We start from the raw sequence: 13702 nt of genomic DNA, 5'->3' as shown, positions 1-13702 counted from the left end.
CGCCCGCCGATACCGGCCTATTTATAATCAGGGGCCTGTGGAAGGGGAGTCAACGGGTGAGCCAATCTCAGGGACGCCGTCCAGCAGCCCTGCTTGTCTCCTGAGGGGCGAGGACAGCTCACCGCCATCCCTCCTCTGTCCTCGCCAGCAGGATGCCCTCAGTGCCTCCATTATGGGCGTCCTGAGGCTCAGGGTCTCTGGGGGGTGGGAGCTCAGAGCCCCAGGGAGGTGACCAGCCAGCCAGCTGCACAGAGTTGAACGTCGGCCATTCTGCAGGGAGAGGGGTTCCATGGCCGTGTTTCCAGAGCAGTTAGGGGGAGATCCCAGATTTCAGGCCACACGCCCTGCAGACAAAGTCCCCGCTGGGGGCAGCAGAGGGACTGGGACAGGGACGGCCCCAGCAGGGGGTGCTGGTGGGGAGGAGGGGGGTGGGGGACAAAGGCTGGGTGGCCCTGGGGGGCTGCTCACGGTTGCTGCTGGCTGAGCTGCGCTGTCACCTGTGGAGGAAGGGGCTTGTCTGTCTCCTGCAGGCAGACGCCCCCCGTGGGCGGCAGGGGTGGCCTCTCTTTCCTTCCAACTGCTGAGCACCAGCTCAGGCAGATGCAGGTTAAATCATTGCACCGAACGTTGTCACAAACGCCCCGGAGAAGAGGCTGTTCTCATTGGGTGAGCTCGGATCGGGTCAAATAGAGGCCAGGGTTGGACGTGAGGTCCTCCCGGAAAGCAACAGACTGGACAAACAGTGACCATTTCCCAGAAATGGGTTTGATTATGCGAAGGGACAGATGATGCCAGAAAAAGGAAAAAGAAAATTCTCACTAAGCACATTCCCCAGCAGAAAACGAAACCAGAGTCATCTATTTATCTGGACTTTGGCTTTAAGATGCCTCTTGCTCTGCTTCATTCTCAAGACTCCAGTGTGGCCGGTGAAAAAGGCTCTGGAACAAATCAGTGACCCACAGCGACCTCCCGGGGCGATCTGACCACAACCCCCACTGGGCAGGTCCTGGCGGGGTCACGGCCAGGCCGACCCTTCCTCAGTGAAAGGTCTTCTGCACCTTCCGCAAACCCCGGCCGCTGTCCGCGGGCACCCAGAGGAACGGCCGTTGGCGAGGCCGGGCGGGTCCTCTCCCTCAGACCCGCGGGGACCGACCGCCCTGCAGGAGCCGGGCCTCGTTTCCTCTGCTTTCTCCGCCGGCACGTCGGCCTCCCGCCCCCTCGTTCCCGAGGCAGAAGAAGCCGCAGCCCGTCCTTCTGCCGAGCATTTCCGGTCCTGCTCCTCACAGCGTCGTCAGTTTGGCTCCAATGAACTCTCATAAAAATCCCTACAGGTTTCCATGTTCTTACAGCGACGGATATGAGCGTCCAGTCCTCTATTAAGCCAGATGTAACAAATTAAACAATGCCACCAGCATTTATTTTGCTTTGCAAACAAGTTATTTTTCAGAAAACACATTATTTATATTAGCACATGATCAGTTAGTGACTGTATTTAAATGTATATAAATAAATATTTCTCTAAACCTTAGTCCAAAAGAGTAAATACTGTCAGATATAAGGAAAGTGAGCACAAACCCTTCGTGGTGTTGGTAGTTTTGAAGTTTTCGGTGCCTCCTGGGAGCAAGAGGCCGGACGCCGCCGGCCCCCGCGCTGGCCCCGGCCGTGCACGGACGCGTCCCCTGCTCACCCGCTCAGCCAGGGCCTCCCCCCGGGGCCGCCCTCACCGACCGAGGGGGTTACTGCAGGGACGCCTGAGCCAGGCCGGGCGCGGGTGACCCCGTCTGTCGTGCCCCTGTCCCTGTCCCTGAGCCTTGATGCCGGGAGCTCTGCCCTGAGGCTGGGAACCGGGGGGAGGGCGGGAGGAGCCCCCTGGGCGGGCCCCTGGCGGTCACGGTGGGGCCACCACGCCACCAGCCGGGGCCTCGTGCTCTCGGGCCCGGCCTCCACCTGCGGCCTCCAGCGGTGGCCCCTCACCCCCGGGCCCTGCCGCACCCTGTCGTCCTCGCCCTCGGGCCACCGTGTCTGGTGTCCCTTCGGGTCCGCGCCGGCAGGTCGCCCTGAGTCCCAGCAGCAGGCGGCCGCCCCGTCGCTGTCTCGCGCTTTCTTCTTGGCTGGGGCCTCGCGGCCGCTCTCGTTCCCTGAGACTGGCCCCGGCCCCTTGGGGACCAGCTCCCCAGTCACTAGAGCAGCAGCCTGAGGGGCGGGGACGGGAGGAGGTCCCCGGTCCTGTGGCGGAAGTTCCTTGCTGTGCCCAGAGGGCGGCGCCGTGTCCGCGGGGCGCTGTGCTGAGCGAGCCGGGGCGCCCAGGGCTCGCCTACTGGGCTCGGGGACGAGGGAGCGGGTGCTGGTGGCTGCGGCGGGTCCCGGCCCCGTGAAGGACCAGGCCACCCTCAGGCACGGGGACCCCCTGGGCCCCTCTGAACGCTGGGCAGAGGAAGAGGGGGCTGTCGTCAGACCCCAGCCTGAAGAAGGGCCTCAGGGGCCCAGTGAAGAGCGAACGGGGACACGTGTAGATGTGCGATCGGTCCCTCATGTTATAGAAGGAGACGTCTCCAGACTCGTCGTCCAGGAAGACGCCGCCCGGCGAAGGCGCTCCTTCAGGGGAAGGATCTTCTCGGGAGAGGACAGGACCGGGTACTGGTTCCCAAACAGCTCCAGGGTCCAGAAGCCATTCTGCGGCACCAGCAGGGCCTCCCCTTTCCCGGCCACACCGTCTCCGCAGACCCCCACGGCCCACACCGTCACGTTTCCGACCTCCACCTCCCAGTAATGTCTCCCTGAGGAGAACCTCTCCGCTCCCAGGACGCACGGCCGGCAGTCGAATCTCTCGCGGTTGTCGGGCAGGATCTGCCGGGAGGGGCCCCGCTGGACACTCCTCAGGTCCTGGGACAGGAAGAGCTCAGGGTGGGCGGTGTCTGGGTCCAGGAGCACATCCGCTGCACGGGAATCACAGGGTCAGGCCTGGGCGCGCAGGGAGGTCCCAGGAAGCGGGGACATCCCCACGGGGCGGGACCTCCACGAAGGCCCGTGACCCAGAGCCCAGGCCGCTCACAGGTGAGGGTCCCCGAGGCTGCATGTCCACCTGTTGCGTGAGGGGGGGCGGCCCAGGGACGGGGACCCTGGACACTCAGTGATGTGGGGAGTTCAGCAGAGGAGCTGAAGGTAACGTCTCCCATGTTTCTGGACATTCTAGACTTGCCCGTTTGTGTTTTTTTTTTTTTTCATGACAAAGAGGGCCTCTGGGACTCTTTTCAGTTGGAGACTTTCCAAATCAGCCTCAAGCACCAGAGACCCGTCCCTTCCGTTGTGGCTGATATCTCCCTACACAGGCGCTGGGCATAGGGGGTCCCTTCATTAGTCCTGTGTGGTCCACCATTTAACCAGGTGACATGTGACTTAAGTGACTAACAAAGGCGCTCTTCGGAGGCTAAAAAAGGAAGGCAGTGTCCTGTAAGCCAACCATGTGCCTCAATGGTGCATCTGGGAAAAGCTGGGGGACTGTGCCCATCCCGCGTTGTCGTGGGGCCCGTGGCTGAAGCTTCTGCCCTGCGGACAGGAAGTGCTCCAGACCCTGAGGTCCTGCCCTTCCTGTGAGTCACCGTCCCTTCCTTGACATTTTGAGAAATGTCCAGCTATAAGACCAGGTGCCAGGCTATGGTCCGTCCCTGCTCAGGTTTGCTTTTGTCAACAACATGGCGCTCTCCGGAGCCAGGTGCGCGGAGGGCACATGAGAGGGGGCGAAAGTGAGCTGAGGGGTTGGTGACCAGGACACAAAACTCCAAGCCTGGCTGCGGTCTCCTGTGTCCTCCGTCCCCCAGGCTCCAGCTGCCCGAGCTGGGCCCTCGAGTGACAGCGAGCTGCCCTCTTACTCTTTTGTCTTGCATTAGAGAGTCTTTCTTTTTTTGCAAATGTTCTTTACCCAACTGCTTACAGACAATTTCTTTCTGTCTATTTTCGATACTTTATTTGAGAACAGAGTTTCTTTTCCTTGTTGGGCTTCAAGAAGAGACAGATGCTCCCGACGAAGAGGAGGAGCCCACGTGGCAGGATGACCGCCAGGGCCGCCGTCCAGGGAGGCGAGCAGGGGACCAAGGGTTCCGGAAGGGGGACCCGAGAAGTCCAGTGAGTGAGACGGGGGAGGCCCGGCTGAGGGCGCCTGGGTGGCCACCGCGGAGCGCGCTCCGGTCCCGGCTCCGCCCGCTTCTCAGAAACGCAGGGTGGGGGCCGCGGCCGCGGGCGGATGGTGATTCCTGCATGTGGACCCACGAGGCAGAGGCCGCCCCCGCGGCCCTCGTCACACGTGGACACTGCCATCTGCATGTTCTGGAAACACCCTGTTGCCAAGGGAAACTAACACACACCCATCACCACCCTCCCTCTCAGCTCAGCCACTCACCAGCCCCCGGAAAACAGGACCCGCGGCCTCACCAGGACACCCCGACCCCAGTCAGCGGGCCGCGCCCTCCTCTGCAGCCCTTGCTCTCCCCCAGATCCCGCAGGAAGAGGCTCCCCTGAGGGGGAGGCCCTGCAGCCCCCCAACCCATGCATGGCCGCCCCTTGAACAAGGCATATCAGCTCATGACGAAGTAGGTTTATTTTGCCACTCGAAAGGGCTGGAGAGCCGAACGACATAAGGACCAGGATGAAGAAACCCAACCACCGTCTCGCCGAGCCCCGACCCCAGGCCTGGTTCCGGCAACGCCCCCTCCCGGCTCCCGCCCCGCCGGTGCGGTCTGTGCTCAGCGCGGCCGCCTCCGGAGGTCCCGTCTCTGCCCTGCTCAAAGCCCGGCCACGGGTCCTGCCTCACGGCGACTAAACCCGAAGGCCCCCTGTGCCCTGCGCTGCCCCGTCTGGCCTGGACGCATCCCAGGGCTGCACTCACGGCCCCCGGGTCTCCGCGCTCTCGGTCCCTTCCACCCGCACCGCCTCCCGGCCCCTGGGAACTGCGCGGGCGCTCCCGCCTCAGGCCCTGCGCCTGGGCTCCGCCGGCTCCGGGCCGCTGCTCCCGCGCGGGCCCCGCAGCGGAGGTTGTTGGAAGCAGGGGAGTCACCTTAGGAACATTAACTTCCTGCACCTTGTGCCCTTATCTCGCATGTGGAGAAATGAATGAGTATCAGTGAAGTGCTTCACTCAGTGTTTAGTGTTTTCTTGCTGGGACGTTTTGCTGTTCAGCGGGCCCTCCGCTCCAGACTGAGCGGCAAGGACACACATTACTTCCGCCTGAGGGTCCCCATTCCATTCAGCTGAGTCCAGGGACCCTGGGGTCTCCGGGGAAGGGTCAGGCCCTGGGACAGGCACAAGGGATGTCCCCACGGCTCTCTGTGCTGCGCAAAGGGTCAAGGGGGTGCCCTCAGCTGTCAAAACCCGGAAAACAGGCCTCAGAGGCCCAGAGAAGGGGGTGTGCGGGAAGCTGAAGATGTGTGACCCGTCGAGGGCGTTGTAGAATGACACCTGCCCCACGTTATAGTCCAGGAAAACGCCCACTCTCTCGGGAGGGTGCACGTTGGTCAGTTTAGTCGGCGGGTCCGTGAGAGCCTGGTAGTCACTCCCATGATACAGCCCCACTGTCCAGAACCCGTTCTCGGGGGACATTTTTATGCCCCCTTTTCTGCTCACGTTGTCCCTGCACAGCCCAACACGCCACTGTTTCCTGTCGCCCACGTCCACCTCCCAGAAACGTCTCCCCGACGTGAAGCTCGCACAGCCCAGCACACACTCAATCCGGGTAAACCTCCCGGGGGCGTCCGGCAGGTCCTCCCAGGAGTCTTCTCGCCACAGGCTCCTCTTGTCCTCAGACACACGGAGCGCGGGGTGCGCGGTGTCCGGATCCAGAAGCACGTCCGCTGCAGGGGGTGTCGGGAGGGGTCAGACGAGGTTCCCAGCCCTCCAAGGCCCGGGTCTGGGCAGGAGGCTAAGCCCAGACGGGGGTTCCCCCCCCAGGACGTAACCCTCAGACAGGCCAGGAGATCCTGGAGGAGCCTCGAGTTAGGTGGCGAAGGGGAGGGTGAGGAGGGTTGGGGTCTCCCATTTCCCTGTTTGCCCCACACTGTCCCTGCCCAGCTGTGCTGCACAGTCCCGTGGGTTAAAGGGCAGCCCTCGCTCTCCCCCCCGAGCTGCATGACGTCCTTTTCTGCACAGTCTCTCTGTCCATAGACACCAGCTATGTAACAGGCTGAGTCTCAGTTTCATACCTGTGGACGGGGTAAGACCCTCGTCTCTAGGGTGGAATGAGACAACTGGCTGGTCAGTTTAGCCCAAGGCCGGGCACAGAGGAAGTGTCTGCTGTGATAACAGACGCCGTGTCCCTCCTGTGCTGGGGCCGGGCTGGGCTCCGTGTGCTCGGGGGTCGCCCCCACCTGTCCGCGCCCTCCGGCCCCAGGAGTCGGTCCCCGGGGACAGCATCCCTGGGCCCCGGGCCCTGGTCACTGCGGGGTGGCGCCCCGGCGGGCGCAGGCTGAGGACGGGAAGGAGGAAGGACAGGGGGCGCAGCGCCGGCCCCACGTCCCCAGGGGGCCGCTCCCGCCCAGCAGCCTCCCCCCAAGCAGCCCCTCCCCGAGCCCCAGCGGCCTCCGGGCTCCAGGCGCCCCTCCCTGTTCCCCTGCCCGGGGCCCCCGGGTGGTCATGGCGGCCCCTGCTGTGAGCCCTGGGGCCCTGTCGTCCTTGGGGGTTCCCTTAGTGCCACCCCGCCTGCGGCTGTGAGCACATCCAGCCCCATCTCGGTGTCACGGATTCCTTTCCCGTTGTCATGCTGCGACCTTTGACACACCTCACTGTCCTCAATGCGCAAACCCTCTAGGTGACGATGATCTTGTTCCTTAACTACAGCCCTGAGCATGTTTGCTAGGGACAGTGAGAAGGACAGGAGCACACAGTCAACACCCAACTGGTGATCGTATCGATTATGAAGGATCGTCCATCAGAAGTCCCCCAGGAGGCCTGGCTGGTGCTGCCACCTTCTTTGTCCCTTTTCCCGTCAGTCATCGGCGCCCGGGTTACAGTGTAAGGAAGCGCTGTGACGGGTCTGCTCTCAGGGAACAGTCTGTGCCGGTTGCCGGGGCCTCTGTCCTCTCCGACCCGACGGCCTGTGAGTGAGTCGCCCTGTGACACAGTCTGTTACGGTCAGAGGAGTAGCCGGCATCGTTTTTTAGGTGTTGAGATGCCTTCTCCTCACCGGGGTCCTTACCGTCAGACAAACACCGATTTCAACAGGCCGTCTGCGTCCTGTGGGGGTTCTGACCAATACACAGTCATCGCCTCCTTCGGCCGCTGTCCCAACCCTCCCTGAGCAGGAATTACCACCATTGTGCCACCGACAAAGGGGGACATGAGCTCAGAAGCATTGAGCAGCTGGAGGACGCACGGCGGCAGGTGGGCACACCTTTGAGACCAGCCCCTCAGGTCACCTCCCCCCAGAACTGTCCCAGTGAAGAGTCAGAGAGGAAAGAGGGGGCAGGGCCCTCAGGGTCTGTCCTGGGGACACAGAGGGACCCACTCACCAGGCTGGAAGAGGGCCGTCTTCAACTCTGGAAGGAAGGGGACACAGGCAAGGGAAGGTCATTACTTCTGATCCCCCATCCTCACTGAGCCTCTCCCCCCTCCTGTCCTCCGTCCCCTCCCCCATCCCCGTCCCTCGTCCCCAGCCCTGCTGGTCAGGCTGAAACCTCTCCCGGGGCTGGGCCTCCCCGCTTCACGCTGGGGCCGCGGGAGACATGACCACGCTTTGCCCCGGGGAGGGCGTGGGTGTCAGCAGGGGAGGGGACGCTGCACCTGGAAGGTCCCCTCTGAGTGTCCAGAAAGGCGGGGGTGGCTCAGCCACAGACCAGGAGCCCCTGAGCTGGAGGTGACCCTTCCTCCCCCAGCAGAGACAGGGGTCAACGCTCCTCACACCGGAGCCAGGGGGCCAGCGTCAGACTCACTCACCTGCGTAGGCCTGAGACTGCTCCTCACCTGCAACGGAGACAGTCACCTGGATGTCACTTCTGAGTTAGTTTCTGTCCCCCCTTTGCACGATGTGACCTTCCCGAGTGCCCCCAGCCCTCCCACCTCTCCCACCGCCTCCCTCAGCCTGTTCCCTCGGGGGCTCCCCTCCCCCTTCCATCCGCTGCCGCTCAGGACCGGCCGGCACCCTGCATGGGCTGTCCCCGCTGTCACCCGCAGAGCCGTCCCGTCCCTGTCTGTGCAGCTGTCACCCTCATCCCCGCTTTAGCTTCTCAAGTGTCAGTCACCTCCCGTCAGCCACGGCTGGACAGCAGGAAATGCAAAATGGCAGAAATAAACAATTCATAAGTTTTAAATTTCATATGCATGGGAGCAGCGTGACGAAACCCTGTGCCGTCTGCCCCCCCGGCCCCCCCGAGTCCTCCCTCAGTCCAGCTCTTCCCCCGCGTCGTGTCCCCCTTGGTCACGGAGCGGCGTCTCTGTCACAGATGCACCGTCGCAGCATCACAGCGCTGGTCGTCACGTCGCCCAAGTTTCCCATCCCAGCGGCCCCAACGCGCAAGACCAGTGACGCTGCAACGCGGGCGTCCCCGTGAGAAGCCCTTTTTACGTGAAAAGAAAAACAACTCCCAGTTTGGGGTTTGGTACGATCTGCGGTCGGGCACCCCCTGGGGCCTTGGACTACAACCACTGTATAAGGGGCCACCACCTTACTCCGCGGCCTGGCCGTACCTGGGCCTGGGCTCCCCTGCGCACACCTGTGGGCGCCTGTGAGCGGGAACCCACCCCCTCCATCTGCGTTGTTTCCTGCCTATTCCGGAAACAATTGGGCAACCGAGTGGGAAGAGTTCACACACTTCTTTTTCAGCAGTGACGATAAATCTGTGACAAGTGACACTGGCCACTCCTCTTAGGGGACGCTTTTCCCTCTCCTGCTTCTCTACCCAGTGGGCTACAGATTTCAGGAACCACCCAGGGAGGGCGGCACTCACAGATTCAGTCACCTCCACACCTCTCCCCTTCCCCCTCCGCGGATGGGGGTCTCCTGCGCGAGCGCCCCCTGGTGCACGGAGGCCGCAGCCCCTTCCCCATGAGAGAGACCAGGGCCCGGTCCCCCAGCAGCGTCCTCCTTTCTTCCCCTGGCGCCCGGGGCGAGGGAACGGGATGGAAATCCGCGCAGAGGGGCTGGGATGCGGGTGGGGGCACTCACGTGGCAGGTACGGGATCTCCCTCCACCCTGCAGGGAACAACGGCAGAAGTCGGTGACCTTGTCACCAGGGACCCCGGGACGCATGGGCTGGACATCTGCACTTACTGAGTTCATCCTGCAGCTTCTCTGGGAAGAAGTAGAAAAAGAAAGTCTTGTCAGCGGATGGAGCGGAGGACCCGCGTGGTGGGTGTGGCTGGGGCGGGAGCGGGGGACCACCTGCCACGGGGTCTCACCTTTGGCGCTTCGCTCCCCCTGCTTCTCCTGGGACAGGGCCTGGATCTTCTTCTGCTGTCGCCACAGGAACCACCCTGTCCCCACCAGGAGCCCCAGCGGAGCCACCAGGGTCACCGCGAGGGCCACCACCGAGGGCTGCAAGTTCCGGAAGAAGGGACCTGCGAAGGGTGAGCCTCAGCCTCTCTCTGACCTGTGACACAGGGTGTCTCGCGAGGGAAAATGATTGTACTCTTCCCAAAGACCCTCAACCTTTACTGTCACATAAGACTGTTGTCTTGAAATACCTGCTTCTAACATGGGAATATTTCGAATTTCAGAAAACATACAAAGTCATCGAAATCTCTCCACTCCTCCACTCTCCCCCATTGATTAGCCTCCCCTGATCCAGCCTCATCTGGTGATTAAGAAGGTGAACTTGGGGGCTGGAGGCCTGGTTCCATGTTCCAGGTCTTCTGCCTGACCAGCTCTGTGACCTTCAACTAATGAAATGGCCACCTGGTCCTGATGTCCTGATGGGTAAAAGGAGTAAATTAATGCTTATGAAGTGACTGACCCATAGCGAGTGCCATGCAAGACTTATTAAATTTTAAAAACATGAATATATTTTGATTTTATCGTGTCTACATAGAAAACAGCGCTCTATACAAGCCGGTCTGCCTGTTGTTTTCTCTGCTCGCCCTGTGTCTTGGGGACCTTCCGCCGTGTCTACTGGGGGCAGGTCTGGGACCCTCTCACAGGGCAGCGCCCGCCGCCCACACGCTCCCGTGGGGGCACCAGCACGGCCTCCGACCCTTTGTTATGATATTTAATGGCATAAGAAACGAACTTTTACATGTGTCTTTTCACACAAATGCAAGCTGATCTGTCACATAGACGCCCAGGAGTGGGAATTTGCGTAAGTGAATGAGGACTGGGGATTAGGGGCTCTAGTGCCCCCAGTGGAAGTTGTGCCTATTTACACCAAAAAAACACAGAAAATAACAGCAACAGACTTCTAACAGTGACTGTCTCCCCTCAGCCCCACCTCAGAATGGTACCCACCACCTCATTTTCCATTTTATTTCCAGTCTCACAGGTGGAAATCATTTCTCTACTCGATCATATTGAACATCCTTTCCCGAGTTACTTCCTTCTCTGTGAACTGATGATCTTTGTTCTTTGCTCATTTTTCCCCCTGGGGCGTGGTATATTTTAAGGAGATTAATCCTCCCTGGAACATTTGGGTTGTACATATTTTTCCTATTTTATCCTGTCTTTGCTGACCTTGACCCCTGTCCCCCAGTCCCCACTGCCTGCCACCGCCTGGGGCACCAGGAAACACTCAGAAGGCGTCTGTGACAGAAACGGCTTTACGGGGACGGGCACCACGTCCCCGCTCTGTGCCTTCCTTTTCCGCAGGACCCAGGTTGGCAGCAGACACCGCGCCTCCCCAGGGGACACCTGCGAGCCCAGGTCAGCGGGCAGAGCGCTCACCTGCGATGGAGACCCGGGCTGACTCTTCCTGGCCCAGCAGCGGGTTTCTGAAGACACAGGAGACATCCTGCCCAGAGCCGCCTTCCAGGACCACAAACGCTGTGGCCGCGTAAAGGCCCTGGGGGTCCGCGGCCGCAGGCGCCGCCTCCGCGGGCAGGCTCCGTCCGCTGGCGTCCCTCCACTCGATGACGGGCCGCGGGAACCAGCCGGCAGATGTGCACCCCACACGGGCGCCTCCGGCCTCGTGGCCCCGCAGTTCCACGTGGGGCTCGGAGCCCAGGGCTGGGAGGGAAGCGGGAGCCTGAGCCGTGGGGGCCCCTGTGCCGGGAGGGTCCGCGGCACTGACGGGGCAGCGCACACGGGACGGGCCGGCAGGGTGTCGCCCGGAGCCGCTGGAGCGTGCGCTCCGCAGGCGGGGCTGACCCACCCTGTGACCCCTGTCGAAACGTCCCGGCCCCGAGGGCAGGGTCCAGCTGCACCTGGGCCAGAGCGGGCCCTGCTTCCCGAAAACCCTCAGAGACGCGGGGCTCCTTCCCCCACGGCCCAGACCCGCCGGCTCCTGGAGTTGCCGCTCGGCCACGCTGGGCTCGGGAGGGGGTGGTTCCCCCTTTTCTGAACCCAGTCTCACGCCAGAGCCCCGTCCGCTCTGCGTGTCCTGTGCAAGCCTTTGTCCTGCGGGGTTCGGGAAAGATATGCTCCTTGTCTTGCCACTAACCTCTGTGAGTTCTCTGTAAGCCCCCTGGGCAAACCCTCCATGTAATTAATGCTGAACTTGCCAGCTTCTTTTTGGGGACCTTCAGTCATGCGAGGTTTTGATCACCTGGTTGCACAGAGGGGAGTCTTTCCCGCGGAAGAGACCTGACCCAGGGCCAGGGACAGAGGACTTTTAACTACCTGACACCAAAGCCCTAAACACAAGGGGAGACGGGAGGGCGCCTTTTGAGGACCTGAAAGGACAGGCGCCTGCAGGGAGGGCTTTGTTAAGAGGAGCTCCAGTCTCCAGGAAGGGACAGAGTCTGGCTGAGGAGGCCCTGCGGGGACAAGCTACAGCCCCACCATCCACCCCCTGCCGGGCTCCCCAGGGACCAACCAGGCAGCAGCCCCCGGGCAGGGCTGTGTCCTGAGGGAGTGAGCGCAGCTCCGGCCCCTGCCCGTGAGCACCGTCTTGGAGCAGCGGCCTCGGACTCGGGGGCGCTTTGTCGCTGGGACGGGTCAGGACAAAGCCAGGGCCTCGCAGCAGCCGGGTCCGCGCACAGAGGGACGCGGACCGTGTGCAGACACAGCAGGGACCGCCCTCCCTGTCCTGCCTGAGGGTGACCAGCGACACCCGCACCAGCCTGACAGCACCCGATCCGGAGCAGAGCCCTGCTCCCATGTCCCCCCGAGTCCCCGACAGCCCAGAGGTCACACCACGTCCTCCCTGACACCCTGTCTCTGGAACGCCCACGGTCTCCTCACGTGCGCGACCCCCCTCACGGCCACAAGGACACGCCCAGCTTGTGCACCCGCACGTGTGTTCCCGGGCCTGTGGTTGGGGGACAAGGGCTCCACAGGGGTCGTCCCCGCAGCTCAGCCTCCGGGACCCACAGCAGCGGGCACCTGGGGGCCCACGGCCACCGAGTGGAATGTGCTGAACCCACACACCCGTGTGCCCCCCACTGCGGGGAGGTGCTCTCCTCCTTCCTGTCCCCACCTTCCTGCTGAGCCCTGGGGGGCGGCAGGAGGGGCTTCTGTACTGGATGCAGGAGGGGTTCTTCCTGGGGGACAACCTGGGCCTGTCAGGGGCCTCCGAGAAGCAGCGTTGGAGGTCGGGGAGGGGGCAGTAGCTGGTGAGGAGCTGCACCTGCTTTCAGGTGGGCTTGGAGCTGCTCCCCCCGCCGCACGGAATAGAGCTCAGAGCAAACCTGAGGCTCACCTGCCACCTGCAGCTCCACCTGGGCATTTTCAGAGAAATCTCCATCTTGGAAATAACACAGGAAGGTTCCATTGTCAGAGGCTCTGACATCACGAATCAAGAGAACAGCCTTCCCCTCAGTGATATTTTCTCTCAGCATCGAAGTCCTCCCTTGATACTCTGCGGCCGGCGTGTCTTCCTGCCCACGGGCGTACGTGAGCACCACCTGCCTGGGGCTGGCTCGCACCCACCTCAGCTCCATGGTCTCCGCGCTCATCCTCGGGGACAGGTGACAGGGCAGCTTGGCGTCCTCACCCACCAAGGCCAGGATGGGCTCAGGGGGTCCAACCACAGCAAACTGAGCTGGTCGTGAGAAGGGGGGGCCCCGTCAGGGGAGCTGGGGCCAGAGGGCCGGGGTGTGTCCGAGGCAGGGAGGGCGAGGGGAGGGACCCCTGGACAGGAAGCCGGTTCTGAAACCGGGGCCGCCTGGACGGGCATCGCAGGGATCGGGGAGTCCAGAGTCTGCCGGGCCCGAAGGGAAACGCTTCAGGCGCCTGAACGCAGAGCCGGTCCTACCTGCTGAGCAGGGGCTGAGCAGCTGGACCAGGGCGAGGCAGACGCGGAGGGCGCGCAGAGAGAGGACCGGGCCCCTCGCCATCGTCACCCGCTGTGCGGAGAGAGATGCCAGGAGGGGCTGAGTCGCAATGACGACCTGGAAGAAGGTGGAGAATTCCACGTGGAGACGCCGCCTCCCCAGGACCTCCTGGGGCACAACCACGATCCCTGGTGATGAGAGCCGGCTCTGCACGTGTCCGCTGGGGCGTCTCCACCTTGGATCCCAACATAGAATCATCCATGGAACATGGAACAGTAGTGCCCGTACCTCAGCCCTCGCCCTCAGGGGGTCCTTGAACCGCCTGTGCGAACGTGCTCAGAAGCCACCCACGTACCCG

At 62.6% G+C, this 13702-nt stretch overlaps 1 protein-coding gene across 1 annotated transcript; it reads right to left on the bottom strand.

Moving 5' to 3' along the window:
• Positions 1-5045: 5045 nt before the first annotated feature.
• LOC129063861 (butyrophilin subfamily 3 member A3-like) lies at positions 5046-13407 on the bottom strand. Its single transcript, XM_054564947.1, has 9 exons — positions 13326-13407; positions 12771-13112; positions 10856-11137; positions 9382-9540; positions 9254-9274; positions 9149-9175; positions 7921-7947; positions 7497-7523; positions 5046-5843 (listed from the first exon to the last, which is right to left on the bottom strand). Exons 1-9 carry the CDS (start codon positions 13405-13407, stop codon positions 5131-5133), a joined length of 1680 nt encoding a protein of 559 aa, XP_054420922.1. The 3' UTR covers positions 5046-5130.
• Between the last annotated feature and the right edge of the window lie 295 nt (positions 13408-13702).

This window comes from Pteronotus mesoamericanus, unplaced genomic scaffold (genome assembly GCF_021234165.1).
Source record: "Pteronotus mesoamericanus isolate MK-2021 breed Mesoamerican mustached bat unplaced genomic scaffold, CSHL_Meso_final scaffold_99, whole genome shotgun sequence".
Lineage (NCBI taxonomy): Eukaryota > Metazoa > Chordata > Mammalia > Chiroptera > Mormoopidae > Pteronotus > Pteronotus mesoamericanus.
The sequence above is the reverse complement of the archived record's forward strand: the minus strand, read 5'-3'. Positions and strand labels throughout refer to the sequence as shown.

Excerpts from the sequence above, each read along its gene's own strand:
- LOC129063861 (XM_054564947.1), bottom strand. The coding sequence starts at position 13,407 with ATGGCGAGGGGCCCGGTCCTCTCTCTGCGCGCCCTCCGCGTCTGCCTC. Across the intron at positions 13,113-13,325 it reads GCTCAGCCCCTGCTCAGCAG|CTCAGTTTGCTGTGGTTGGA; the intron begins GTAGGACCGGCT and ends TCTCACGACCAG. Across the intron at positions 7,524-7,920 it reads GCAGTCTCAGGCCTACGCAG|AGTTGAAGACGGCCCTCTTC; the intron begins GTGAGTGAGTCT and ends CCTTCCTTCCAG.